General features: G+C 49.8%; 2 protein-coding genes across 2 annotated transcripts; one reads left to right on the plus strand and one right to left on the minus strand.

The window, feature by feature from the left end:
• Positions 1 to 4: 4 nt before the first annotated feature.
• Positions 5 to 4,311, plus strand: ZMYND12 (zinc finger MYND-type containing 12; the record flags this gene model as incomplete). Its single annotated transcript, XM_081341614.1, has 8 exons — positions 5 to 126; positions 706 to 847; positions 1,140 to 1,311; positions 1,654 to 1,823; positions 2,556 to 2,681; positions 2,888 to 3,008; positions 3,212 to 3,357; positions 3,661 to 4,311. The coding sequence occupies 8 exons, from the start codon at positions 5 to 7 to the stop codon at positions 3,778 to 3,780; spliced, it is 1,119 nt and encodes a 372-aa protein (XP_081197740.1). The 3' UTR covers positions 3,781 to 4,311.
• Positions 4,312 to 4,987: 676 nt separating this feature from the next.
• Positions 4,988 to 24,823, minus strand: LOC308675694 (solute carrier family 2, facilitated glucose transporter member 1-like). Its single transcript, XM_081341184.1, is given in 12 exon segments — positions 4,988 to 7,179; positions 8,317 to 8,520; positions 9,028 to 9,129; positions 9,639 to 9,743; positions 9,941 to 10,128; positions 10,235 to 10,397; positions 10,691 to 10,931; positions 11,676 to 11,836; positions 14,259 to 14,351; positions 22,295 to 22,316; positions 22,318 to 22,509; positions 22,511 to 24,823. Coding segments are annotated over 12 exon segments (1,776 nt in total). The 5' UTR covers positions 22,618 to 24,823; the 3' UTR covers positions 4,988 to 6,981.
• Between the last annotated feature and the right edge of the window lie 486 nt (positions 24,824 to 25,309).

The following is a 25,309-nucleotide window of genomic DNA, read 5'->3' on the forward strand; positions in this document are numbered from 1 at the left end:
GAAGATGGCCATGCAGACGGAGTGGTTGGTGCCGCTGGCGCAGCCCCGGCAGAAGAAGCATCGCTGCGAGCTCTGCCTCGGCCCCGCCACCGTCCGCTGCGCCGCCTGCCTGGTCACCTACTACTGGTGAGCTCCCGGCAGGCGGGGCTCCGTCCGATGAAGCGCCCGGGGGAGAGGGGGTTGCAGCAGGCCTTGCAATGGACGGTTGGACAGGTCATAAAAATGTGACGGGTGGAAAAATACGCAAAATACATTTATAATAATAATAATAATAATAATAATAATAATAATAATAATAATAATAATAATAATAATAATAATAATAATAATAATAATAATAATAATAATAATAATAATAATAATAATAATAATAATATAAGCGCAGGGTAAGATGGCCCCAAAACACAGGTAATCCTCAGTTTATGCCCAAAATTTCCACTGCCGAGCGGGACAGTGGCTGAGTGAATTTTGCCCCAGTTTATGATGTCTCTCAACCCGATTGTTAAGCAAACAGCTTTTTTCAGTGAGGTTGGAACTTGTGAGTCGAGCACTAGCTATTTCTGCGTTTGTGTGTGCATTTTCGTTTTCTTACCTAATAATACGGGTAGTCCTCAGGCAGTCCCATTTCTAAGCAAGGCGGATGTGAAGGCATGAGGTTACAGTCATGCCTGATTTTATTTATTTACTTCCTTCTCCTTCGGCTAGTGATGTGGACCACCAGAACGCCGACTGGATCAGCATCCACGCGAAGATCTGCCAGCTGCTCATCCCGCTGCGGGCGGCTCCCCCATTCTACACCTCGGAGAAAGAAAGGAAACTCGGGGAGGAGCAGAAGCGGAACCGAGAGGTAGGCTGGGTGATCCAGGCAGGGTACCAAACACAGGTAGTCCTCGACTTACGACCACAATCCAGCCTCAAAATATGAGTCAGTTGCCAAGCGTCCAAATTCTGGTCACAGGACCACGGGGAGGCTGTAAGTCGTAAGTGTGAAAATTGGCCCTTTTTCAGGGCCGCTGTAACTTTGAAACAGTCACTAAATGAATGGCTGTAAATCGGGGACTACCTGCACCACACCCAGTCCTTAGAATTGACTGGAAGAAAAAAACCCAGCCCACCCCTCAATTATTCCCCCCCCCCAGATCTTCCTGGCTGAAGTGACCTTTGAGACGGCCCAGAATTTCCTGCTGGAAGGCCACCACGAAGACGCCATCCCGGCCGCCCTCCACTCCCTGAAGTTCAGCATCAGCATCTATGGGCCCGACTCGGCGGAGCTGGTCCCTGCCTACCTGGCCTTAGCCGAGACCAGTTTGGGTGAGCCGCAGGGGGGCTGGCTTCTGAAGGGGTAGAGGGGCTCGAAGGGGTAGCCCTCCACGCGGGACCGCTGGTTGAATGACAGCTTGAAATTGACAACCGGCTTGGGAAAAGTGACTTTATTTCTTCCCCTGGAAAGATGAACTGGAGCTCAGTTTAATAAGATTGCAAATCCCAGGAATGTCTTCACCGTTCTTTTCTGAACTGAGTGATGAAGGTCGCTCCCAAAGTAGTTTGGATTTGAGGTTTGTGCATTCAGACATTCTGTCTCCTCACAAGCCAAGATTCCTCGCTGGTTTCCTTTTACTTGCGTAACGTGGCTGCGTCTGGTCGGTTTTCCAGGCCTGGGGCACCTCTCACAAGGTGAAGAGTATCTCTCCCAAGCCCAGTGGATTGTCCTCAAGAACCCCCACTGCAGCTACAACGTTCAGTCCAAGCTGCATCGCAACCTTGGGCTCCTGTACGCCGCCAGAGGGAACTTCGATGACTCTTTGTACCACCTGGCCAACGACGTAAGGCTCGGCAGGCCGATGCAATGGTTGTGGGTCTGTCTCTCTTTCTTGAGAGGGGTGCTTCAGAAGCAGCAGCCGCTCCAGGAGGGAGGGAGGGTGGGTCATAGGCCAAGGAAGGGGTACCCGAAAGGCAGACTCGTTTCCTGGTTTATTAAAACCAGATTTAGAGGGACAGAAATCCTTTGTGGTTATGAAAATCCTTCCATGCTTGCCAGGGCCGGGCTGAGTCCTGAATCATCCTCAAAGTGGGCTTGCGTAACATGGGGAGGTTATTGAGAACTTCCTGCCTTCCCAACGTGATTGGAAGCAGATGGGAACTTAGATTCAAGTGCTTTCATGAGTCTGAAAGCACCACCCAGAACAGACCAGGGAATATCAGTAGGAGAGAATACTTGTAGCTCAGGGTGAAAACGGGGGTTCCTTGGTGCGCTCTGAGCTTGGGGGTTTCCCTGCAGACCTTTCATGATCCAACTAGGTAACATCATCAGTTCTAGAAGGGAGTGGGGCTTGCAGAAGAGGAAGAAAAGGGATGTGGGATTCATGATGCTCTCTGAGCTTGGTGGTTTCCTTGCAGACATTTCATTAACAAACAAGGTAACCTCTTCAATGAGGATGTTACCTAGTTTGGTAAAGAAACGTCTGCGAGAAAACCACCAAGCTCAGAGAGCATCATGAATCCCACAGCCCTTTTCTTCCTCTTTTTCTTCTTCCTGCCCCCCCTCCTCACCACAGGTATATTTTGCGTGTTGTGCTTTTGGGACGACAAGCAACGTGGCCATCTCCGGAGGCTATTTCCACATGGCCAATGTTTTCTCCCACCAGAATAAGATGGACATTGTGGATTCCTTGTATGCTGAGGTCAGTGGACACCCCACCCCAACCCGGCTGGGAATTTGGAAGCAAGTGAGAATGAGTTCTCAGGCAGTTTTTAAAAAAACAATTTAGGGTTTATGCCACCCTAAAATGTTAGGGGGCCTGCCACCCCACGCCCTTGATTAAATTAAAATAACCCTCATGATGATGATGATGATGATGATTGGAGCTTCCGGGTTTTTCCCTCGCAGGTAGTCAATCTCTGGCACGATCACTTCAGCCACTTTGTTGAAATCCAGTACCAAAAACTCATCACTCCCGCCGAGGTGGACCTGCTCTCTGTAGAAGACGGGAGACAGGAAGACGTGTTGGGTAAGGAGCCCCCCTCCCCCCGCCCCGTTGAGAAGGCCCTGCCCTGCGTAGATTGGAAGCATTTTCACCCCCCTCTCATACGGAAAAGGGAGTTTTCACCTTTGTGATCTGTAAAGTCACAACATGAAGGGGAAAAAGAGCCAGAAAACCGTTGATCCCTGTAACGATTCCCCCTCCTCCTCCTCCTCCTCTTCTTCTTCCAGATGAGAAGCAGCGGGCCGAAGCAACGGAGATGCTGAACTCCATCCTGGATTTCCGAGAACAGTCTCTCAGGCCACAGCCAGAGAAGGAAGCCAAAGTGCTGCATGCTTTGGCCATGTTTCATTTCTTGGTCCACGATCTGGCAAAGGTAATTGGGGAAAAAAGAAAAGAAAAAGAATTTGGTAGCGCTTGAAGGACAAGAGGGAGAGAGGCTGGAAGACAAAGGTCCCAGAAGATCCCAAGCCAAGAAAATAGCAGAATGTTGGAAGGGCCAAGCCAGGTTTTGCCCGTCTTGTGCAGAATGAAGCCTTACCTTCTTCTTGGGTGCCAGAAATGGGCCTCGCACAAAATCCACCCGTGGCTCTGTTTTGTTTTTCTCTCTTTCTGCAAAGGGCTTAACTTTGTTTACCCTGTTTTGTTTCCCCCCCACCCCCGGCATGTCTCGTTCCAGGCAGACGAATTTGTGATGAGGTTTCTACAAACCGCGAAGACTCTGCCCACATGCGACCCAGGCGAATCGCTTTACCACTTGGTGAAACTGATCAAATCCAGAGAAGAGCAAAGGAAATAGCTCCCAGCCCCACACCGGAGCCGCTTGTATTGTGCGTCTTCCTGGTTTTCCCAAAACGAGTCTTTCTCACGTCTTTGTGGGATGACGAAAGCCAGGTTTGGCACCACCTCACCAGGAGGCAAGATCCAGGTCATAACATGGGTGTCACCTGCCGGGGAGAAGGTACAGAGAAAAACAATGGACAAGATAGAAATGAAGCCCTGTGAAGGAGAATCGAAGAAGCTTGGGCTGCCTAGCCTTGGGAAGAGAAGAATTAGGGAGGCGTGGAAGCCACTTCTGGAGAGAGAGCCGCCTAAGAGACAATTATTTGCTATTATCCCAGTAGCCGGGCTTAAATTTATTTTGGTTTGTGACCAGGATGACGGTTTCCTCGCAGCAGTCAAAGGCACGGAGCCATCTGTGAGGCTGTTTTGCACTGTGTGGGGAAGGGGTGTACACAGGCAACATCCAGAGACCCCGTTTAATGGACTGTTCGGCCGCAGGGGAGGTCTGTTATTTCTAATCATTCATTAAATCCACGCTCCGATTGTCCATGTCGTTTCAAACTGACCCAAATGAAAATTGCGCCCCCGGTGTTTCTCATATGGTTTGATGCAGCCTGGCGCGTGTGCAAGATTTCTGGCCTTGTTGATGAGGAAAAACACGCTCCCCCGAGGGTCTCTCTCCATCCCTGGGGGGCACTAAGCCCCCAGCTGAGAAGTTTGAAAGGATGCCCCCCCCTCTCAAGAACCAGGCTATTCGGTGGGCAGTTCTCCCCTAGCCACCATCCTGCTGCTTAAAAAGAAGCTTAGAAAACCTCTAAAAGACTCTAAGAGTCGCCACCCGGAGATCCCTCCTTCCCCAAGTCTTGTAGGCATTGCTGGTTTTCTAAATTCCCTTTTAAGCAGCAGGAAAATCTCTTCTCAGGGCTTAACTGCCCCATTTGTGGTGTTTTTCAGGACTTCGTCTCTCCCCAAACATCCCGAATGATTGTCAAATTGGGGTGTGGCAATCTCTTCCCAGAATTCCCACCTGGAGCTGCTGCTGCTGCTACCTGGGGAATTCTGGGAGCTGAATTTTGCCTCTGCCAGGTACCCAGACTCAAGCAGTTTTTACAAGGCGCGCTGAGAATATTTTGCAAAATATCACAGCAGCAAAATTGACAGGCCAGTTTGGTGATTCTCCCTGCCTCCAAGCTAAGCAACATCGCAGGACACACAATCCCGGGTTTTATTTTATTTATTTGATCCATACAAACTTGTCCTTTCTGGCTTTCCTTCCCATTGGCACTTCAGAAAGGAGCCCCCCCCCCTCGACATCACACAGTAACACAGCAAAACACAAAAGTTAACATTACAAAAAAAATACCGTAAAAACGTAATTCTTTTATTCAAGTGCGGTTGTGTGTATGCCTTCGGTTTACAAACAGACAAATAAATAAAATATACATATATATTATTAAATAGGTGCGTTTAATGGTTTTGCTTCAGGAATTTTCTTTCTTTTTGCAAACCTGTCGAGAACTAGCGAACACAAAACAGGAAAGGCTGTTTTTAAACCCGGTTGGCTGACTAGACTAAAAGAAAACCTAACATTATCAGTGCAACAGGTTCTGCTACAGTGCAGGTGAGATACTCTATATAAAAAAATAAGTTTATCGTAGTCAAATACAGCTCTTAACGACGGCTAGAGATAATAAAACTATCCAAGAATACAGTCTTTGCAGGAAATACAGTATTGGAAACAATGCTATAACTTAGCGCATTGTCCACATGAAACAGGAACCAAAAAAAATAATATACATACATAATAATATAAATATTTTCCAGTCTAGGAAAGCTAGGACAAAGGGTGCAGCTATTTTCATTTTTGGGGTACGGACAGGGGATAAAATGGGGTGTTGAGTGAGTCCAGTTGCCGAAGACGAGGAGATTGCTCGAAGACACAATAGAACTGTTGTCTTCCTGAGCTCTATTGCAGGGTGGGTGCAAGGAGGTTAATGGGGAGCTGGAAAAGAGATTTAGGGGTGTGTTTGTGTCTACCTCACCGTTGCCTCAGTGTATGACTTCTGGAATTGTCGGCTTCTGGAAAAAAGATTTAAGTCCGTGTCCAGGGCAGGGAGGTCTCCGCTCTCTCTGTCAGTTGGGACCGTCTTTGGCCAAGGCTGGGGAAATGTTCTTTCTTGAACCCAGGACCCCACGCCCTGCGCCCGGCAGAGTCTGAAATGAGACCAACCCCACCCTGGACAGGAATCTGGGAGAAAGGATTCCTGAAAAGGGAGGAAATTCTCTCTCTCTCTCTCTCTCTCTCTCATCTCCCAGTCTCTCTCTCCTTCTTCCTTTCATCTCTCTTCTCAAGAGGCCTTTGGGCCACAGCCTGGCCTGGCTGCCTACTGCCAGGGTGGACCAGGTGTGGGAGGTCAACAAGGGTGGTCCTCGCAACTACTGGGGGAGTCACAGGGCACCCATTGTTGGCTCCTCTCAAGCTTGGGCAGAAGGAAGGGGACGCCAAGAACTTTGTTCCTGCCGAAAACGATTTTCTGTTGACTTTTAGAAAATAACCACTGTAAGCTGGGGAGAAGAACCAAGGGCCTAAACCTTGTTTTGGGGGAGGTATACTTTCTCACTCCCCCCCCTGTAAAAAAAAACCCCACACCGTCCCTCCGAGAATATGATTGCCATTCCTCAGAGGACACCCTTACCTTAGCTCAGTTCCTCTCCCCAACTTTTCAAAATGCTGGCCTGGAAAACCCCACCCTTGGCTCTTCAAATCCACTCTCCGTTCGTTTCAGAAGTTCCAACTTCTCCGTTTCTCCCCGTCTTGTATTTAACCGGCGTTTAATGTTTTGTCTCTGGCAACGCAAGGGTTTTTTGTGGGGGGGGGGGCAAAGGGGAGATGCTTTTTCTCCTTTATAAAACAAAGAGGAAAAAAGAATAGAGCGAGGATGGGTGCGGAAGTGCTATTTTCTCAAGGACGAGGCCACGAAGAGGAATCGTTGCTTCCGAACGCTTCTGACAATGTTGAAATCCTGGACTCGCCACCAGCTAAGGGTTCCTAAGGAGCTACGCTGGGTTGGGTTCCTCATCCAGAGACCAGGCGGTGGGGCTGGACTCGGGACCCAAATACTTTTCTTTGCCTCAGACCTGGCTTCGTAACAAGCGCACAGAGCAGATAGGCAGGACAGGAGCGACACAGAAGAGATGCCCGCCCAGGTCCCAGACTTTAGACTTGGGAGTCGGCACCCAAGCTGTGGAACTCATCCAGGGATTTGTCTCCGTGGGTGGCACCCCCTTGGCGGAACTCGGAGGCGATCTCGTCAAAGGTTCGGCCCTTGGTCTCAGGCACCTTGAAGTAGGTGAAGATGAAGAAGAGGACCAGCAAGACGGTGAAGATGATGAAGACGTAGGCGCCACAGAGGTCCTGCAAAGGGGGAAGAAGAAGAAGAGATATCACAGCTCTGCTTAGTGTAGAGTCAGAGGTGCAGTCAGCTGGAGGTGAATTAAGGACGACTCAATCCAGCACCGCTAAGTCAAGAAGGTTGGGTGGACAAGCTTCTCTTGAGAACTAGGAGGTGACATCTTGGTGGTAGAACACCTCTTTGAAGCAAAAAGTCCCAGGTTCCTTGATAATTCCCATTAAAAGTGGCCATCTTTTCAGGAGAACCTTTTAGTGCCACCCACCCTCATATCCCTGTTGGCTTCCATAGTCTTTGTCTTGAAAGAGGTGTAAACTTAATTTTCAGAATCTTCAAAATATCCGGACAGTATGGAAATCACTACTTTGATACTCAGGAAGCATCAAGACTCTCATTGCCACAACTTAGCACTGACTTGGGGTGAAGAGGTATCTCATGTTAGACCCTCATTTCATTATACCCCACCCTCATCCTTCTCTGATCAGTTATCCATCCCCAGCAGAGTCTTTCTGTTACTTCAGCAGAGAGGGTCCCACCTATTCTCCAAAGCGCCTGAAGGCAGGATAGGAAGCAACGGATGGAAACTCATCAAGGAGAGAAGCAACCTGGAACTCAGGAGAAAATTCCTGACAGTGAGGGCAATTAACCAGTGGAACAACCTGCCTCCAGAAGTGGTGAATACTCCAACACTGGGGGTTTTTAAGAAGAGATTGGGTGGCCACATGTTTGAAATGATGTAGGGTCTCCTGCTTGAGCAGGGGGTTGGACTAGAAGACCTCCGAAGTCTCTTTTCTTATTCTATTATTCTCCCAGATAAGTAAAAGCAGCCACTGTGTTCCTTAAGAGCAGTAGAGAGGCAGTTGGATAGCTAGAGTGTCCAACTTTCAGTGTACAAAAAAGCAGGTCTACCCAGCCATCCTTGGTTGCCCTATTTCTCTCAAGAAGGATGGAGTAACATAGAAGGGGTATGCAAAATTGAGAAGATCCCAAGCAAGCTTAAGTCCTGCTCTGCTTCTGATGAGAAGCAAAAGCTTCTCAAAGTGTCCTGCTTCTTGGTCCCTTTGCCCAGATCGGCCCCTGGAAACTAATCATGAGTTCCCTCTCTGATGCCGGTGCTGGGAAGAGCTCATCTCCACACTTACCGCCACATACTGAAAGCCCATCCCTACGATGAAGTTGGCGGTCCAGTTGGACAGTCCCGCAACGGCGATGGCAGCAGGACGTGGGCCTTGGCTGAACAACTCAGCCACAATAAACCACGGAATGGGTCCCGGGCCGATTTCGAAAAATGACACGAAGCCCAGGATGGCAACAATGCTAAGATAGGACATCCATGGCACTTGAATCTAGCAGAGGAAGAAGGGGGAAAAATAGAATCAGGGAACGAACTTTTCATTGTATTTCCCATCACTTTTGGTGTCATTCTTGAGTTTCATTGTTTTGTTTTCTCAGTTCTTCTTTGGAGACATATTCCTTGTGTGTCTAATCACACTTTGCCAATAAAAGTATTCTATTCTGTATTTTATTCTGTATTCTGTTCTGTTCTCTATTCTATTCTAATTCTATTCTATTCTTTTTTTTCAATTCTTCCAAGAATCGTAATAATTCAACTGAATACAAATGCTTGGAGAATAAGCAGCAGATTGTTGGACCCAACACCCACAATACAGCCTGCTGTTAAGGAGAACATCTTCAATTCTCCTGGTATGTTGGACTCTCCTTCCCATAATTTCCTGGGAAAGGATCAACTGTGCCAAGAATTGGACGTATGAAATGGTTAGGGAAACCATCATGGTCCTCCTCATTTACCGTCATCCTATGGGACCTTTGATGGATCCACATTTGCTACTCACCAGAAGTGCCAGGGCGATAGTCATGAGAACCGCACAGATGGCCATCCCGGCGAGTCCAATGAGGTGCAGCGTCCTTCGGCCAGCCCGTTCTACCACAAACAGCTTCAGAGAGAGAGAGAGAGAGAGAACAATAGAGATACATCAGCATGGAAACCGTGGAAGGTCCTCCTCAAAATCATTAGAGAACTTTGGGGAGACCACGCAGAGGAGTTAGAGGTCATGAATCAACTTTGAGGAAGTGGCTGTAGATTCAGGCTGACATATACTCATGTGCACAATTAAATTCTGTGGAAGCTCCTTGGATGAGAAGCAAAACGTCTTCAAAGGAAAACCAAGTCCAGTTGCCTTTTGAAAAAGCAAAACCTTTGGGACAACCGTGACTGTTTGACTCTCCGTTGACATGGACCATCTGAACGATCTCATTTTGGTTCTGAAGATTGCCACATTCCCTGCTCCATAGGAACTTCAAGTACCCCCAAGAGAGAGGTCCCTCATGGCTGTTTAGGAACCCTATTATGACACCTATTGCTGTAGACCCTTCCTCCTCTTTCAAAGTCCTTCCCTGTCCTCTCTCCAGGTCTGCTTTCTTAGCAAGAAAGCCCCCTACTCACCGAGACAACTGTGGCGGCTGTGTTGACCACTCCAGCCCCAATCGTGGCATAAACAGGTTGCTGCACTCCGGCTCTTTGAAAGATATTCGTGGAGTAGTAGAACACCTTGGAGAAGGGAGACAAGAAGAACAACGTCAACACAACTGACCTTTAAGAGCACACAGTGGCATTGTTGGGGTACTGGTAGAGAAATGATGCTGTCTAGATGCAGGGAGGAACATACTGTCCTAGTCAAAGGGGTTGGTAGGACCTCAAAACCAACCCAACATTTCACCTCAATTTCTCGCCAAGCCCATATTTACCGCGTTGATCCCGGAAAGTTGCTGAGAGAGCTGCAGTACAATGGCAATCAGGAGGGGCTGGCGGTAAAGAGGCGAACGGAAGAGTTCCAAGATGGTGACCTTCTTCTCCTGGAGCATTTGCCGGCTCTCCTCTTTCATCTCCTGAAGGTCTCTGCTGACATCGGTCGTCCCACGGAGCTTCTTCAGAACTTGAGAGAGAAACAAAGGATTCTTAAAGGGAGACATGGAAGACCTGGGCCAGCCAGCAATCCGAAAGAATTAACCTGCCCGTCTCAGCTAGTGGTGGCGACTTACCGCTCTTGGCTTTGTTCTCCTCGTTGCGATTAATGAGAAGGAAGCGGGGGCTCTCGGGAGCAAAAGGCAGCAGGATGCACTGGGCCAAGGAAGGGATGAAGGTGAACGCCAACAGCAGGGGCCAGAGGCTTTCGTTCCCCATGATGAGGTCAATACCGAAAATCTGTGAAAAAGGCACCGTTGGGAAGGTGAGAACTGACGTCTAGGAAGCGTGAAGTTCCCGGACACACTTGAGTGTCAAAAATTGGGAGCAACAGGCCCACACATTTTCCTAGAAGACAATGGTTCTCTTGAGGTTCCGTTCAGTTCATCACAGGCATGGTTCGCCTAGGGCAGGGGTAGGCAACCTCGGCTCTTTTATGAATCGTGGACTTCAACTCCCAGGATTCCTCAGCCAGCATGGCCCTTCAGGGTCCATCCTTCCCCCTCAACAGACCCCCCCCGAGAGTCTCTCACCTGTGCAATCAGGATCCCAATCACGACCCCGAGCTGATGGAGTGTTCCCAGTGCCCCCCTCAGAGCCGTGGGGGAGACCTCGCCCACGTACATGGGCACGAAGCCAGTGGTGAGGCCTGAGTAAACGCCCACGATGAAACGGCCGAGGATTAACATCTCAAAGGAGCCGGCCAACTTGGAGAAGCCCATCAGGATGGCCGAAAGGAAAGCGAGAGAGTTGGACATCAGCATGGAATTCCTCCTGGGGGAGGAAGAGGAAGGACAACAACTGTCAAGGCTCCAGTCAGGATCAAAGGAAAGGAGAAGGTTGACCTTCTCCACCCCCTTCAGATGTTCTCCATTTTCTTGGCCAACAGCAAAGGAGCAGCTTTGCGAGAGAGAGAGAGAGAGAGAGAGAGAGAGAGAGAGAGAGAGAGAGAGAGAGAGAGAGAGAGAGAGAGGGAGAGAGAGAGAAAGAAAGAGAAAAAGGCTGACCCACCATCCATTTAAACAGCTGGATTTTTATCACGTATTTCCAGTAGATTTGGGGAGGTGGGCTCTCTAAATATCCTCCTGAGCCCTCACCTTCTCTTCCAAGGAGACCCCCCTACTCAGCACCTCCACTTTGCCGCCAAAGATGCTTGCCAAAATTTTATTTATTTTCCCCACGGAAAGGCGTGCCTAATTTGCTTCTATGGACACCTCTCTATGACCAACCAGGTCTCAGATTTTAAGCACTGGGGTCTTTCCCCCGCCCCATTTTATATGTGAAGAGGAACATCCAACATCTGGAAAATATTGCTGCCCCTCTTGTAGCTTTGTCCTGCACACAAATGTGTGTTTTTGGGTAGTTCCAGAAAAGATTTAGATGGAAGATCTTTGAGAACCATTGATTTTTAAAAAGAGACTGTCCAGAACGGTACAGGGTCTCCTGTTTGAGCAGTGGGTTGGACTAGAAGACCTCGAAGGTCCCTTCCAACTCTGTTATTCTCTTACTCTGACTTACCGTCCAAAGCGGTTGACAAAGAGCCCAACGGAGAACGAGCCGACCATCCCACCTACTGAGAAGATGGACACGGAGAGAGACCAGAGAGTGGTCAACATGCCCGAGGTGATGTAAGTCTCGTATCGGTTCAACCATGTTTGGTTGTAAAATTCTTCTATCACCTGCAAAGAGGAGGAGGAGAAGGACTCTACTAGATTGAAACCAGAAGGTTTCTGCCCCACACCAGATGTTTCCACCAGTCAGACCTCCTTAAGAGGCATCTCTCTTGACACTCAACCAGGCCAAAGATGGGGAGACATGACAGCAGCCTTCCAATATTTGAGGGGCTGCCACAAAGACGAGGGGGTCAGCCTATTCTCCAAAGCACCTGAAGGCAGGACAAGAAGCAATGGATGGAAATTCATCAAGGAGAGAAGCAACCTGGAACTAAGGAGGAATTTCCTCAGAATATGAACAATCAGTGGAACAGCTTTGCCTCCAGAAGCTGTGAATGCTCCAACATTGGAAGTTTTTAAGAAGAGATTGGAGAAGCATTTGTCTGAAATGGACTAGGGTTTCCTACTTAAGCAGGGGATTGGACTACAAGACCTCCAAGGTCCTTCTGACATTCTTGTTATTCTGTTCTGTTCTGTTCTAAGATGGCTTCGGAGGATCTCCATCCTCAGGAGATCTCTAATGCTCCAGGAAGTCTTCTGGGATCACCAATGTGGTTGTCGCCCATCATGGCAATGAACCTGGGACACACTCTCTTCCCCAGACCAATGCCATCTTTCAGGGCGAACTGTTGTGTGACTCAGCCTAAGTCATTCATTTGTGGCTTGGGTGCAACACCTCCCAGAGTTGTTTTGAGCCCAGGAGACTTCAGGCAAGCGTGCCACGTAAGTCCAGTTGGTGAGAAGAACACGGGCAGGTCCTACCTGCCGAAGACTGCAGCTTTGTCATCCAGAATCTCCAGCAGGGCTGGAAGATCTCAACCTTGAGATTCAGACTCCGTTATCAGCACAAGGACCCACAACAGTCCAGATTACCACGAGGTTGCAGCCAAGTGACTCAGAAAACTCTCTCAGTCATCCAGCATCACCTGGACATCACGTTGTTGCCGGTGTTTTTAGTGAAAACATGGGTTGCTCAGAACAAGGAGAGCCTGGCCTGGCAGCTTCCTGGAGTTGCCTCCCTGACAGGCGGCCAAAGGGCTCGAGCATCCACCTGGCCTGGCCTAAGGCAGCCCCGGGGCAGGCTGACCCACCGCTTCTCCCGGGCCAAGGATTGTTTTTGGAGCCACCGAGGCCTTTTCTCCGCCAGAGGATAGCAGTGGCCCAGCTGGCCTGCGAGGGACGGGCCCCTGGCCAAGCAGGTCACGGTGACCTAGAAGGAGCTGAGGCCTCAGAGGCAGGGAAAGAGCTCCCGGGAGGGAGGCTGCTGAGTCACGATGGAAGGGCTGAAATGGAAGGGAGGGGACTACAGGTGAGGAGGTCTCCTTCCCTCAGCAGCAGCAGCAGCAGCCCTCCCCTCCTCTTCCTTCCTCCCATTCTCCTCCTCCTCTTCTTCTCCTTCACAACCTTCTTCTCCTCCACCTTCTCTTCCATCTCCTCCTCCTGGTCCTCTTCCTCAATCTCCTTCACCTTAACCTACTTCCTTCCTCTCCTTTTTCCTCCTCCTCTTCCTCCTCGGAAGTGAGCCCGTACAATCTGTTGTTGCAGGCTCACCTCCCTTTGTCCTGCTTTCTTTCCCAGCAGGGCGTCCTTCTGGCTCTGTGTGTAAACACACCAAAGGGGACGGGTGCCGAGGATCAGGGCGAAAGCAGCATTCCACAGAGAGGGGCGTGGGTGGCCAAGGCAGCTCAGGTTTCCTCTTCCACCGAAGGAGCGAAGCGCAGCCGTTCTTTGATGCTCCTCCAAACTCGGCTGGTTGGACCCAATCCTGCTCTACTTAACGAGGCTCTCCTTTAAAGACCCAAGAAACTACGTGCGCCTAAGGTGCCTTTGCAAAGGAAAACAACAACAGAGGCCCTCTAGGAGCAGAACAGAAAGTTCCAGGTGCTTTTGAGACTCAAAAATGCAAAACAGCATACCGCTCCTTAGAGAGACAGGGAGGTTTGCTGAACAAAAGCCCAATTGGCTGGGAAGGCAGAACAGATCAGAACTGGACCTGCCCGGATGCAGGGTGAGGGGCTCGGCCGGCCTCCCCGATTCAGACACCAGGCCAAACTGGCACTCCTCCAGCCCCAGGAGCTTTTGGAGGCATCCAGGCCAGGCTGAGAGGGCCAGCCGGCATCTTCCCCTCGGCCCCCTTAATTATCCTAAGCGCTCTCCAGACTTCCTTGTTGCTTCCCCCTGGGGGAGTCTTGCAAAGAGGCCGGCCAGGGATGACGCAACGTCCCAAGCCGTGAACTTCGGTCTGTCCTCGTCCAGAGGGCAGGCAGAGTCCCGGTGAAAAGGGGGCGAAGGAGGCACCTTCCCTGGGCCTCCACTCTTCCCGGACGAAAGCCGGAGGCCGGACACCTGACCATTGAGGCAAGCTGGTTCTTCAGCCCGAAGGACAACGCAATTGTGTGTTCTTGCGGTGTGAGGCACTGGTTCTTACCCTCTGTGGTGCGTTGATTACTCCAGTGTTGTACCCAAACTGCAGTGACCCCAACACGGCACCCCCGACGGCCAGCAACAAGTGGGCGGTCATCTGCGGAGATGGAATAAAGAGCAAACAAGGGTTATTCAGACTGGGGAAAACCTACAGGTGGAAGGGGCAGAAACTGGAGAGACTGGGATAAGCCACGAAGCCCCAATGCTGACTGGCCTGGCTCAGGATGCGCTTTTGGCATCGTTTAGTGAAGTTGGATCATCATGGCAGGAAGGAAGGGGACCTTAACCGCGAGAGGAGCCCCTAACCAAGACGAGAAGCAGCCTGGAATTAAGGAGAAACTTCCTGACAGTGAGGACAATCAACCAGTGGGACAGAAGTTGTGGGCGCTCCATCCCTGGAGGCTTCTAAGAAGAGATTGGACAGGCACCTGGACAGTCTCTTGCTTGAGCAAGGGGTTGGACTAGAAGACCTTTGAGGTCCCTTCCAGATCTATTCTGATCGATTGAAGCCAGTTTTCCTCCAGATAAACCAGCTCTTTCCCCCCCCCGGCCTTCCCACTTCCCAGCCTCCTTCCTGCCCAACCAGGTTATCAATCAAGGGTTTGTTCAGGCTCTCGGTTACGAGATGTGACTGAAATCCCGGCAGCCTCCCCTCGCCGGCTCCACACCAGTAATCTGGGGATCCAATTCTTGCCAGCTGACCTAAGCGGCTTTGGGAGACTCCGGTTCTCACGCTCTGTCCATTGTTGTGGCCTCCGCTCGGGCAGCGGAGTCCAAAGGGTAGCGCTGGACAGGAGGAGGAGGAGGAGGCTGAGCCGGCAGCCTCGTGAATCGGATTTGGGTCAAGCTGCCTGCTCTTAGGCTGCTTTGCCGCTCTCGGCACCCTGCTTGGGGGCCCAAGCCGGCTGGCTCTGGGGCTAGGGCTGGGGAAGGGGGATGCCGGGTCCCCCCTCTCCAAAACCTGGCCAGGAAAGCTGGAGAAACCTCCTCCCTGCTATTTTTTCCCCCCAGGACCATCGAGCAGAATTTAGTCTTTCTCCTGGCCTGTGCGGTGCACTTGGTTTATGATGGGAACCACAAATTATTTTATTCAATAAAACAAACAAAAAAATAAAACATTATTTTGTTCAACAGACCCTGTTTAAACTAGCATTGCTTCATTGTGGAGGCACGTCCCTGGTTACAGGCCTCTCTCAAGAAGTCCAGGGTTCAAATCCCCATTACGCATGAAACCCGTAGCCGGTTGGGGGTCACGGCCCACCAGTGAAGACAGGGGTCACAAACCCATCATCCCCACAGACAACCCAGGACACCAGCTCGCCCTGACACCCTCGCCCTGACCAAGAATGTGAGGCAGGAGTCCCACGGCGACGGGAGAGGCTGCAGTGGGGTTCTTGGCCTGGCTTCCATTAAAGGCGGTCCGTCCTGACCCTCCCTAAAACCCGACGGATCCCTGGCAGGGCTTCACAAGGAAGGCCGGGTCCACCGTGCGGCGGATGGTGGGTCAAGCTGCACCAGAACAAGGGAAAGAGATCTATTTTGCTAAACAACCTCACAAGGAGAGTTCTTGTCCAAACAGGAACATGCCGGGGTCAGAAGGAGAGGGGCAAAAATTTTGAAGAGGGTCCCGCCCTTCGCCCAGATTGTGGGAAAATAATTCCTGGTTTTTTTCTGTGGCTTGAGAACCGCTGACGGGCTAATGCAACAGAGGCAGAAAAATTAGCTCGGAAGGGATCCTGTCATGCGATTCACGGCAGCCGCAATCAAACTGCAGATAACCCTTGACTTACAATTGTTGGTTCGAAGTTACAACAGCAGTGAAGAAAAGTGACGTAGGAGGACCGTTTTTCACACAACCGTCACTGCCTCCCCGTGGTCACGTGATCAAAATTCAGGCACTTGGCCACTGACTCATATTTGTGACAGTCCCAGCGTCCCGGGATCACATGATCCCCTTTTGTGACCTTCTGACTAGCTTAACAACTGCAGTGATTAACTTAACAACGGTAGCAAGGAAGGTCGTAAAATGGGGCAACATACATTTAACAACTGTCTTGCCTCCAGTTGTGGTCGTAAGTCGAGGACCACCTGTATGTAGCTGAAGCGAGAATAATAAAATCAAAAGCAGGGCAGAAAAAACCACGTCGTCGGTGGATAAAACGGCCACTGGGAAACCTTTGAGTTCCTACTTTGGGGGCTGCGCCTGCCCCACGCGAGGCTTCTCTGCTGGTCTTTTGCAATTTTCCAGGAAGCCGTGAAGAAGCCAACCTTTGTTTTGGTGACTGACACGCTGTCCCCAAGGGTGTGGTGGCGATTGCAACATCAAAGACACACGGGCACCTTTGCCCACTCACCCCATTAAAGAGAATGCAGGGGCCCAGCTCAAAATCACACCACGGGGCAGAGGACAGAGCGAGGGAGGGAGGGAGGGAGGGAGAGGAGGGAAGGAAGGAAAAGAAAAAAAACTGGGAAGGAAAGAGGAAGGGGGGGAGATAGACAGAAAGAAGTAAAGAGAGAGAACAAAGAAGGAAGGAAATGAGCCCAAAGCCCCCAAAAGTGAATTTTCAGAAGTTTTTTTTTAAAAAGTTGTATTTCTTTGCTGAACAGCCTTCTGCCCCCACCTCCACCGCCAACCTCCTCAGAAAGGCCAGCCAGAGGAGAGAGGCCTTGCACTGCTCGGCCTTGGATTTCAAATACAAACCGAAATAAACCGGGTTTTTCTTTTTAAACGAACCCTATTCATGGCTGCCTGCTTAAGAGACGCAACGGATTCTGCACCTCCCGGCCGCACCAAAATGAAGGAGAACACCAGAACCGGGCTAAACAAAACGCCGAATTTGGGCAGCGGATCCCAGGGACGGAAGCAATTATGTCGCTGCCCCCCAGCCAGAGGTGGACTCACACACACACCCTCCCCAAATCCACCTCTCAGTTGTATAATATGCACAACCACAATCACATGCCCACAGCTTTGCCAAAAACCGAAGATGACGCAGCATAATCCCTCTGAGCAAACTTTATTGTGATGGATTAACGCTTTGGGCTAAGGAAAAGGCGGTTTGTTGGTGGCCAGGCAGGTCCAGGTTCAAATCTCGCCTCCCTAGTAGCAGATTTCCCTTCCCCCCCCCCTCCACCAGTGAAGCAGGCCTGTGTGAGCCTTGCAGGAGGAAAAATAGGCCGAATGGAAAGATTTTGAGACACGTTGTTGAAAGAGACACATTGAAAGAAGAGAAAAGATGTGTTTATTTGGTTCAGAAAAACTTTCTCTCACCCTGGCTGTGTTACATTATTTATGGCTGTCTGGAGAAGGGAGTTCTTGAGCATGCAATGACTGCCTTCGTGGCCTCGGAAAAAAACTGCATGGATTGCACAACGCGACAGGCAGGGCATCTCAACCAACAAGTTCGCCCTCTTTGCTTTGGGCGTTGGGAAATTTCTGCCCCAAAGACATCACAAACACACACACACACACACACACACCTGTTTGCTGCATTCAGACTATACAATACTCCCGTCCCCTCCCCCCCCTCCCCAATTCGCTCCAAAGGCCCCTCGCCCCCCTTCAGGTCTGCGTCTGAGACAGCCCTCCCTTTGAAACCTGGCTGCTGCTGCTGCTGCTCAGAGCAGGCCAGGACACAACCCCGGCACAACACAACCTCTGCTCCATTACAACACAACACAGGTCAAGTTTGCAACCTCTCCCCCCCCAGTTCTTCTGCCTGTGAGGGGGAAAAAACTGCAACTTGTTTGTTCATTCCATTTGTTGTTGTTTTTAAAAAAATGTTAAGCTAAACACGTCTACACAGTGATGTGTTTTTGTCAGCCATATTTAAAATTCTGACTCCACCCAGGAATAATAATAATAAATTACTTAATTCTCCTGAATTGATCTCACACAGCTCTGATGAACCTTTCTTTTTTTAAAAAAATAATAGTTTTCTTTAATTAAAAAATTGTTCAGTGAAGCCAAGTAGGCTTTATTAGAGCTATTAGACCACCTGCAAAGTTGAAAAATAAATAGTAAGCAAAAATAAAAATAAAATGTGGGTATTTTTTTTTAACCAAGCATCCTATAATGCCAACAAGGCCGAAAGTTTCTCCAACTTGTTTTCCCCTGTCCCATACTTCTAAATGGGGTGCAAATGGGTCCGCTGGGAGCAGAGACTTTTTCAGGGTGGCCCCCCCTAAGATGCTCACTTTCAGCACCACGGAGAGGGGACTGTCGAACAAAGTCACTTTCCCAAATCTCTCCAAAACCTTGCAGTTTTTTCCCCATGGTACTCTTTTTCCTCTGCTGCCATGGTGCAGGCAGTTTTTTTCCTCTAATATCGGCTCTACCCCATTTCCATTTTACAATATTGTTGCTACTATTTTTATTGTTATTGTCGTGGTGAGGTTTTTCCATTTTCTTTCCGCACCGGCTGTCCCCCGTGAAAACATCAGTGAGAAAATAACGAATTACTTTCCTGGTCATCTGCTCATTCCCAAACGCAGCCAGAGGAACCAAAAAGTTCAAATCGCCTTCCTGAACATGTGCAGAGTGCCTATTCCCGCAAAGCAGGTGAAGCAAAGGAAACCGTTTCTGAGTCAGCTTCTCCTTCTGACTCAGCCACATACGGCAGTTGAGGTTCAGGGTAGTTAAAAAGTCAAATCTGAACAGGCAAGGACCAGACTCAGCCACGAGGCCCGAAACATGCTCATGAATTCCCCTTCTAGCATTTGCAGAGGATTCTGGGAGTGGAAGTCCAGAGACTTCTCTCTCTCTCTCCCTCTCCCTCTCCCTCTCTCTCTCTCTCTCCCCCTATTGTCTCTCCAGCCTCTTTGAAGGAGCTGGAAAAAGGAAATTTTGAATATATATATTTATATATTTATGTTAAGTATTTCTCAAGTCTTTTGAATACACCTTGCTAATCAAATCTCCCTTTCCTGTTTTGGCCTAACTCAAGGCTATCCACAGGATATAGTCACAACTTAGGACAGCTCATTATTTGTGTAAATTATTCAAATTGCTAATACAGATTTTTTTGAGGGAGGCTGATATGATCATTTCGAACCTCCCATCAGTCAGTCATACCCTTTTTATCATATATATATATATATATATATATATTTTCTGAGGTTTTCGCGGGTGTTTGTATGTGGATCTTTGGTTATTCGGGTTTTTTCCATCAAAACGTTGCGCCTACACCTTTAGTTCTACGCGGGGAAAAAACCCAAATAACCAAAGATCCATATATATATACATATATATATATACACACCCTTCGCTTTCTTCAAAAAAGATTGTTTTGCTTCAGTTTCCCAGATTTTGCAGAGAGTGGACTGGCGCACTGAGGGAGGGGGAGGGGGTATGTTTCCTCCTGCAAACGGGGCTCTCCTTCCTCCCCCTCCCCCTGAAAGTCACCCGCAGTGGCGTGCTCCCGACTGTCACGTCTCCCAGAAGCCGTTCCAACCCCAGACTCTGCCAAAACTCCAGTCCGGCTCTTCACGGCCACTGGGTGTCCCCTCCCTGCTGGCCGGCTTTGTGGAGCTGAGGGTTGTGTGGCCTCTGTGCCGAACACACCACTTTTATTAACAAAAAGGGGTGGGTGGGTGGGCAGAGAGAATTGAGGCCAAGGAAGCAGAAGGTGCCCACTCGATCCCTTTGCGGCAGGCTCAGCCATTTGCGGGGCCCCTTCCCTCTCCAGCCAAGCAAGAGAGACCGGATAAAAGGTCCTTTTGAGAAAAATGCCCAACAGCCACATTTGGAAATAGAGGGAAAAATGGCTTCAAGCTACAAAGAAGCCAGGATGCTTAAAAGGGGGCTGCTCTGCTCTGGGGAAGCCACTCAAAAGCAGACTGATGCAGTTTGCAAATTCAAAACAGAAGCAAAAGTCTCTCTTTAAGCAGTTCACAGAATAACAGAGTGGGAAGGGGCTTCGGAGGTCCTATAGTCCAACCCCTGTTCAAGCAGGACACCTTGTACCATCCCGGAAAAATGTTCCCCATCACACAAGGGTGAGATTTGGCTTCCTACAAGCCCTGCAACACAGAGCAAAGGATCCAGTTTGGGGCGGTGTTGTCCCCTGCTTTTTTTCCTGCAAAAAGGTTTTACTCTGTCTTCCTCACCATAACTCCCGTGTAAACCCCCTCCCCTTTGCATCTACGTTGAACCACTTCCTATGAAGCTCACACAGAACTTCAAATATCCTTTGAGGGCAAGGGCTGCACTTGTTTTCAGTAAATTTTTAAAACATGGCATGTGTGGGCCTAACATGGATGTCAGGGGCACACAGGAAAAAAGACGGACTCTGTTCACGGGTGCAGGGCTGAAGACCCTCTTTTCCACCCGGTTGGTGGTCCCTGCATTGAAAACCGACTTCAAAGTAGCCTGCTGTAAAAAAAAAGTTGGATTTTGGTGGACAAAGAGATACCCAGACCTCCCCAACACAGGCAGAGGTTTGTCTCAGATCTGGTTAGGAAAACTTTGCTGTTCTCCAACAAACGTGGTAAAACCAGGTCATTAACGAGCCAGTTTACTGGAGTTAAAAGACATCCCCCTCTTTTGTCCTTCTCCTGCAATTTCATGCTTGGCATAACTTAAAGTAAAAATAAAACAAAAGGGAAAGTTTTAAACAAACAGCCTCTGAATAACGGATGCTTTAAACCAGAGGTCCCCAACCTTTTGGGCACCAGGGACCGGTTCCGTGGACAGAGGTTTTTCCAAGGATCAGAGAGTGTGTGATTTTGTGTGCTGCCTGCATCCTATGGATGAGGTTTTGCTTGTTTGTGCAGACTGGTTGCTGGCATGCTGTGGTCCACGGACAGGGGACCCGTGCTTTAAACTCATTTAAATTCATCCTGCTGTTGACCTAAAAATCTCTGCTGGTTCATTCTTTCTTTCTCTCTCTCTCTCTCTCTCTCTCTTTCTGTTTTTCTAAATTGCCAGTCTCCCTCAAAACAGGGGACTGGGCATTATACAATATAATATAACCAATCAATAAACCACACAAATTAACATTAGAATTAAAAATTCAATTAAGATTTTTCAAAATTAGTTTTTCCCTCCGTAATCTAAAAGCCCCAAACTCAGAAAAGGATAAAATACGAAAGTTTTTTTTAAAAAAGTGGAAAAAGTCACCATCTCTGAACAAGCACCGCACTGCGTAAAAATATTAGGAGTCTGTAGTGGCCCTTTTCAGATTAACCCAGTTTATTTTATTGGTTAGTGCAAATGTTTGCGCCTCTGATTTCTGCCTGCTGTTTGCCAACAAACGTTTTCAACTTAAGTTGAAAGTGGGGACCCCCCCTCGCTTGCCAACGTTGGCGGTCATAGAGGGGGACCCCCAGTCCAGAACAATGACTACTCCCCCAGACTTTCCAGGGTTAGAGACAAACTTTACACCAACTTTAATCCTGGTTAGTCCTCTGTAGCTTCCCACGACCAAGCACCCGCCCGCCTTCTCCAACTCCTGCAATTTTTATTCAGACGTGGGCAGTTCTTTTACACAAGGAGAAAGTCGGTACCGGGCGTCCCCACCAACTGAATCGCTCGAAGGGGGGCCGGACGAGGCGGGACGGCGGGGAAGGTCCTCTTTTCGGGAAGGGACGGCGGCAAAGAGGCTTCCCCGGCCGCGCAACCCGGATCTGCCGCGCGTCAAGGCTGGCAGGGAGGAGGAAGAACACGCGGGAGGAGGAGGAGGCCGCGGAGCGCTCGCCTCTCGTCCTCCAGCCGCTTTTTCCTTCTCGCCCTCCGAGGCGCGCTCCCCCCCTCCTCCTCCCATCCCTCCTTTTCTATCACTTCCCCTCCTTTTCCGTCGCCTCTTCTCGCATCCCTCCTCTTTCAATTTTTCTCTTCCTCCATCATTCTTTCTTCCTCTCTCACGCGTTTCCTATCACTCCTCCTCCTCTGCCTCCCCCATCCAGCCAGCTTAGCGGCCGAAGCCCGGCTCCGCGGTTGCTCCGGCCGGCGCCTGGTCCAGGGTCCTGAAAGCGGAGCCGCTTCCTCCGCGCTCCCGGAGCGCCTCCCCGGGACGGCCCCGAGGCCTCCGCCCGGCTCACCTTCCCCTCCGAAGCCATGGCTGCTCGGCTCTGCTCGGCTCGTCAAGGCGGCGCCCGCCGCTGGAGCGCTGCTGGGGGGCGGCGAGGCGGCGGCTTCTTCCCGGCTGCTCCGAGCGAGGCTGCGAGCGGCAAGACCGGCGTCCGGGGCCCGGCAGCGGGTTAAGAGGCGATTGGTCGGCGGTGGAGGTGTGGCGGGGGCGGGGGGAAGGTGGGGCTGACGCCGCGATGACGCCACACCGGCGCGGGGGCTCGCCCGCCCTCTTCCCGGCCGGCAGAAGGACCAGCCCGTAAGGCGGGAGCCTTCCCCGGATGGGCCCGCGCATCTGCGCTCCGGAGGGGGGCTTTAACCCGGGTCGCAACTCCCGAGATGCAGGGCAGGTCCGCAACCTGGCTTCTTCGGAATTAACCTGGTTAACTCGTTTCCTCGGCCGCTTTAAGACTCGAGGACCGCAATTCACAGAATCCCCAGCCGGGCTTTAAGAGACTTCTGCTCCCAGAATGGCTGCGGAGTTCTGGCAGGTGAAGTCCACACGTCTGCAAGTTGCGAAGTTGCGTCCTCCCTCCTGCCCGCCCGCCTGCCACAAATTGTGGTCAGCGTGGTACACCCTTCGGACTCACTTTGGTGACTAACGTCAACCAGGAATGTCAATTGTCTTGGTGAATAATCAGAATTCTTGAAATCTCACCAGGGAAAAGTCCCACCAAAGTTACCCCAGCCTCCTTCTATCTCCTTTCGGGCTCCTGGGAGGGTCACACCGGCTCCTATCACAACTTTATTTTGGGGTGACCCGTTGCAAACCCGTTGCAACTTCCTAGTTCTGTTTTTTTTTTTAACTTTCTGATATAACTCAGGCGTGGTTTTCTGTTTCAGCCGATTCTGCTTAGCAATTATCCTCCAGTAATGTCAACAAGCCAGCTTATTTGACAGACTCTTTGTCTTCAAAACAATCTTGATTTCAGGCAGACCTCAACTTACGACCATTAGCGACCAAAGTCACGACGGCACTGGAAAAAGTGACTTAGGATCGTTTTTCATTCTTATGACCCTTTGCAGCACCCCCGTGGTCAACATTCGAACTCTTGGCATTCCGTAACTGAGCTGCCGTCTTTTCCTAAGGGGGGAAATTTTGCAGTGTAAAAAGTGAACTTCTATTCATATTGCAAGCGTGGGGGTGGGAATTAAGCCTGACAGTCTAATTTTAATTTAACCACTGCGACGTTTCGCTTCTATATCTTTCTTCTGAAAGTCAGACATTTAGTTTTTTTGCTCTCTTTTTCTCTCTTTCGGCTTGAAAAGAGATGAAACTGCAGCGCAACAACGCGTCAGCCCAACGGACCGTATTCTACTCAATAAATGCATTTCTTCCTAACTTCCCCTCGTGGGTCTTCCCCGAATTAAAAAGCAGGTGAACAACATCAAAGAGGAAGCGAGGCTTGCTCCCTGCAGCAAGGCACATTCTTAAAATTCTGCTGAAAGAGGAAATGACTCATTAACCTTGATCCTACTAATCAGTGAATTTGCTATAGATTGCCAAAGTAATGCCTTCCGTCGTAAATATGAGCCAGCTGCCAAGTGTCCGAATTTTGATCAGGTGACCGTGGCTGTACGTGTGAAACATACTCCCAAGTCGTTTTTTCCCCCCAGGGCTGTTGTAACTTTGAATGGTCGCTAAATGAACGGTTGTAAATCAGGACTTCCTGTCCTGGCTCCTGAGTTAGCTAAAACATCCACATGCAGAAGCCGAACACGACTTTCCTGGGAAAAGCTCCAAATAGTATTTAACAGCCGGTCCTCTAGTCACCTTCAGGACTGGGGGGGGGGGCTATTCGGCCTGGGTCAGCCCCACCCTGGGATGGCCAATCAAGAAGCCCTTTCCTTGCTCACCCATTAATGCGGTCATTAAGGTCGGAGGGCAGGAAGCACTTTCTCTCAGCTCTCTGGTCAATAGTCCGCGAGGAGGCCCATCTATTTTTAAACCCAAGTGTGACCTGGCTGAAAAAATTACCGACAAAAATACAGGTGGTCCTCAACTTACGACCACAACGGAGCCCAAAATTTCCATCACTAAGCGAGACATTTGTCAAGTGAGGGTTGCCCCATTCTACCACCTTCCTTGCCACAGCCCTTAAGTGAATTGCAGCCGTTGTTAAGCGAGTCACCCGGTCACTGACTTTGCTTGTCAAGGGAATCGCCTGACATTTTTGCAACTGTCATAAATAAAAGTCAGTTGCCAGGCCTCTGAATTCTGATCGGGGAGATGCTGCAACAGTCCTAGGTGTGAAAAGCGACCTAACTTCAAATGGTCACGAAGCAAACTTTTGTAAGTCGAGGAATGTCTGGTTTTTTTCCTCGGCTTCTTGCCCAGGTGGAAAGCACAACACTGGAAGAACGTCAACGAAGAAATTTGGGCCCCAACAAGTGTCCTGGTCAGGAGGCCTCAGAGTCAGCAGCTTTGAGGAAAGAGCGGTTGGGATCGTGCAACCAATGTGTCACTTGGCACAACTCAGCACCAACAAGTCTGGGATTGTGTGTGAGCATCACATGCCTGGAAAAAGATAAAGCTGGTGGGGATTGTCTGGAGATTAAAAAAAAAAATGAAATTTCCTTTTAGGGAAGTAGATTTTTGTGACAAGCAAAGCTGTCATGTCCTGAGGGGAAAAAAATAGACTTTGCAGGAAATTTGACTGCACGCAACAAATCCCTTTGGCATTTGATTCTGAAATTCCCGTTAAAGGAGGAGAAAATTTGGGCAAATTCTCATGTAGCCTGAGGGCTGTTTTACTGCTTACTTGTGAACTGATGGGGGACCGGCTTCCCACCCTTTGAGCAAATTTAGCCATTTTCCTCCAACTTGGCAACTTTAAGAGGTGTGGACTTCAACTCCCAGAATCCCCCAGCCTTCACATGGGGTTGGACTAGAAGACTTCCAAGGTCCCTTCCAGCCCTAGGATTTTATGAACCCCGTGATCAAGGCAGGAGACCTTATACCATCCTGGTCAAATGGCTGTCCAGAC

Source organism: Vipera berus, assembly GCF_964194415.1.
Source record: "Vipera berus genome assembly, chromosome: 17".
Lineage (NCBI taxonomy): Eukaryota > Metazoa > Chordata > Lepidosauria > Squamata > Viperidae > Vipera > Vipera berus.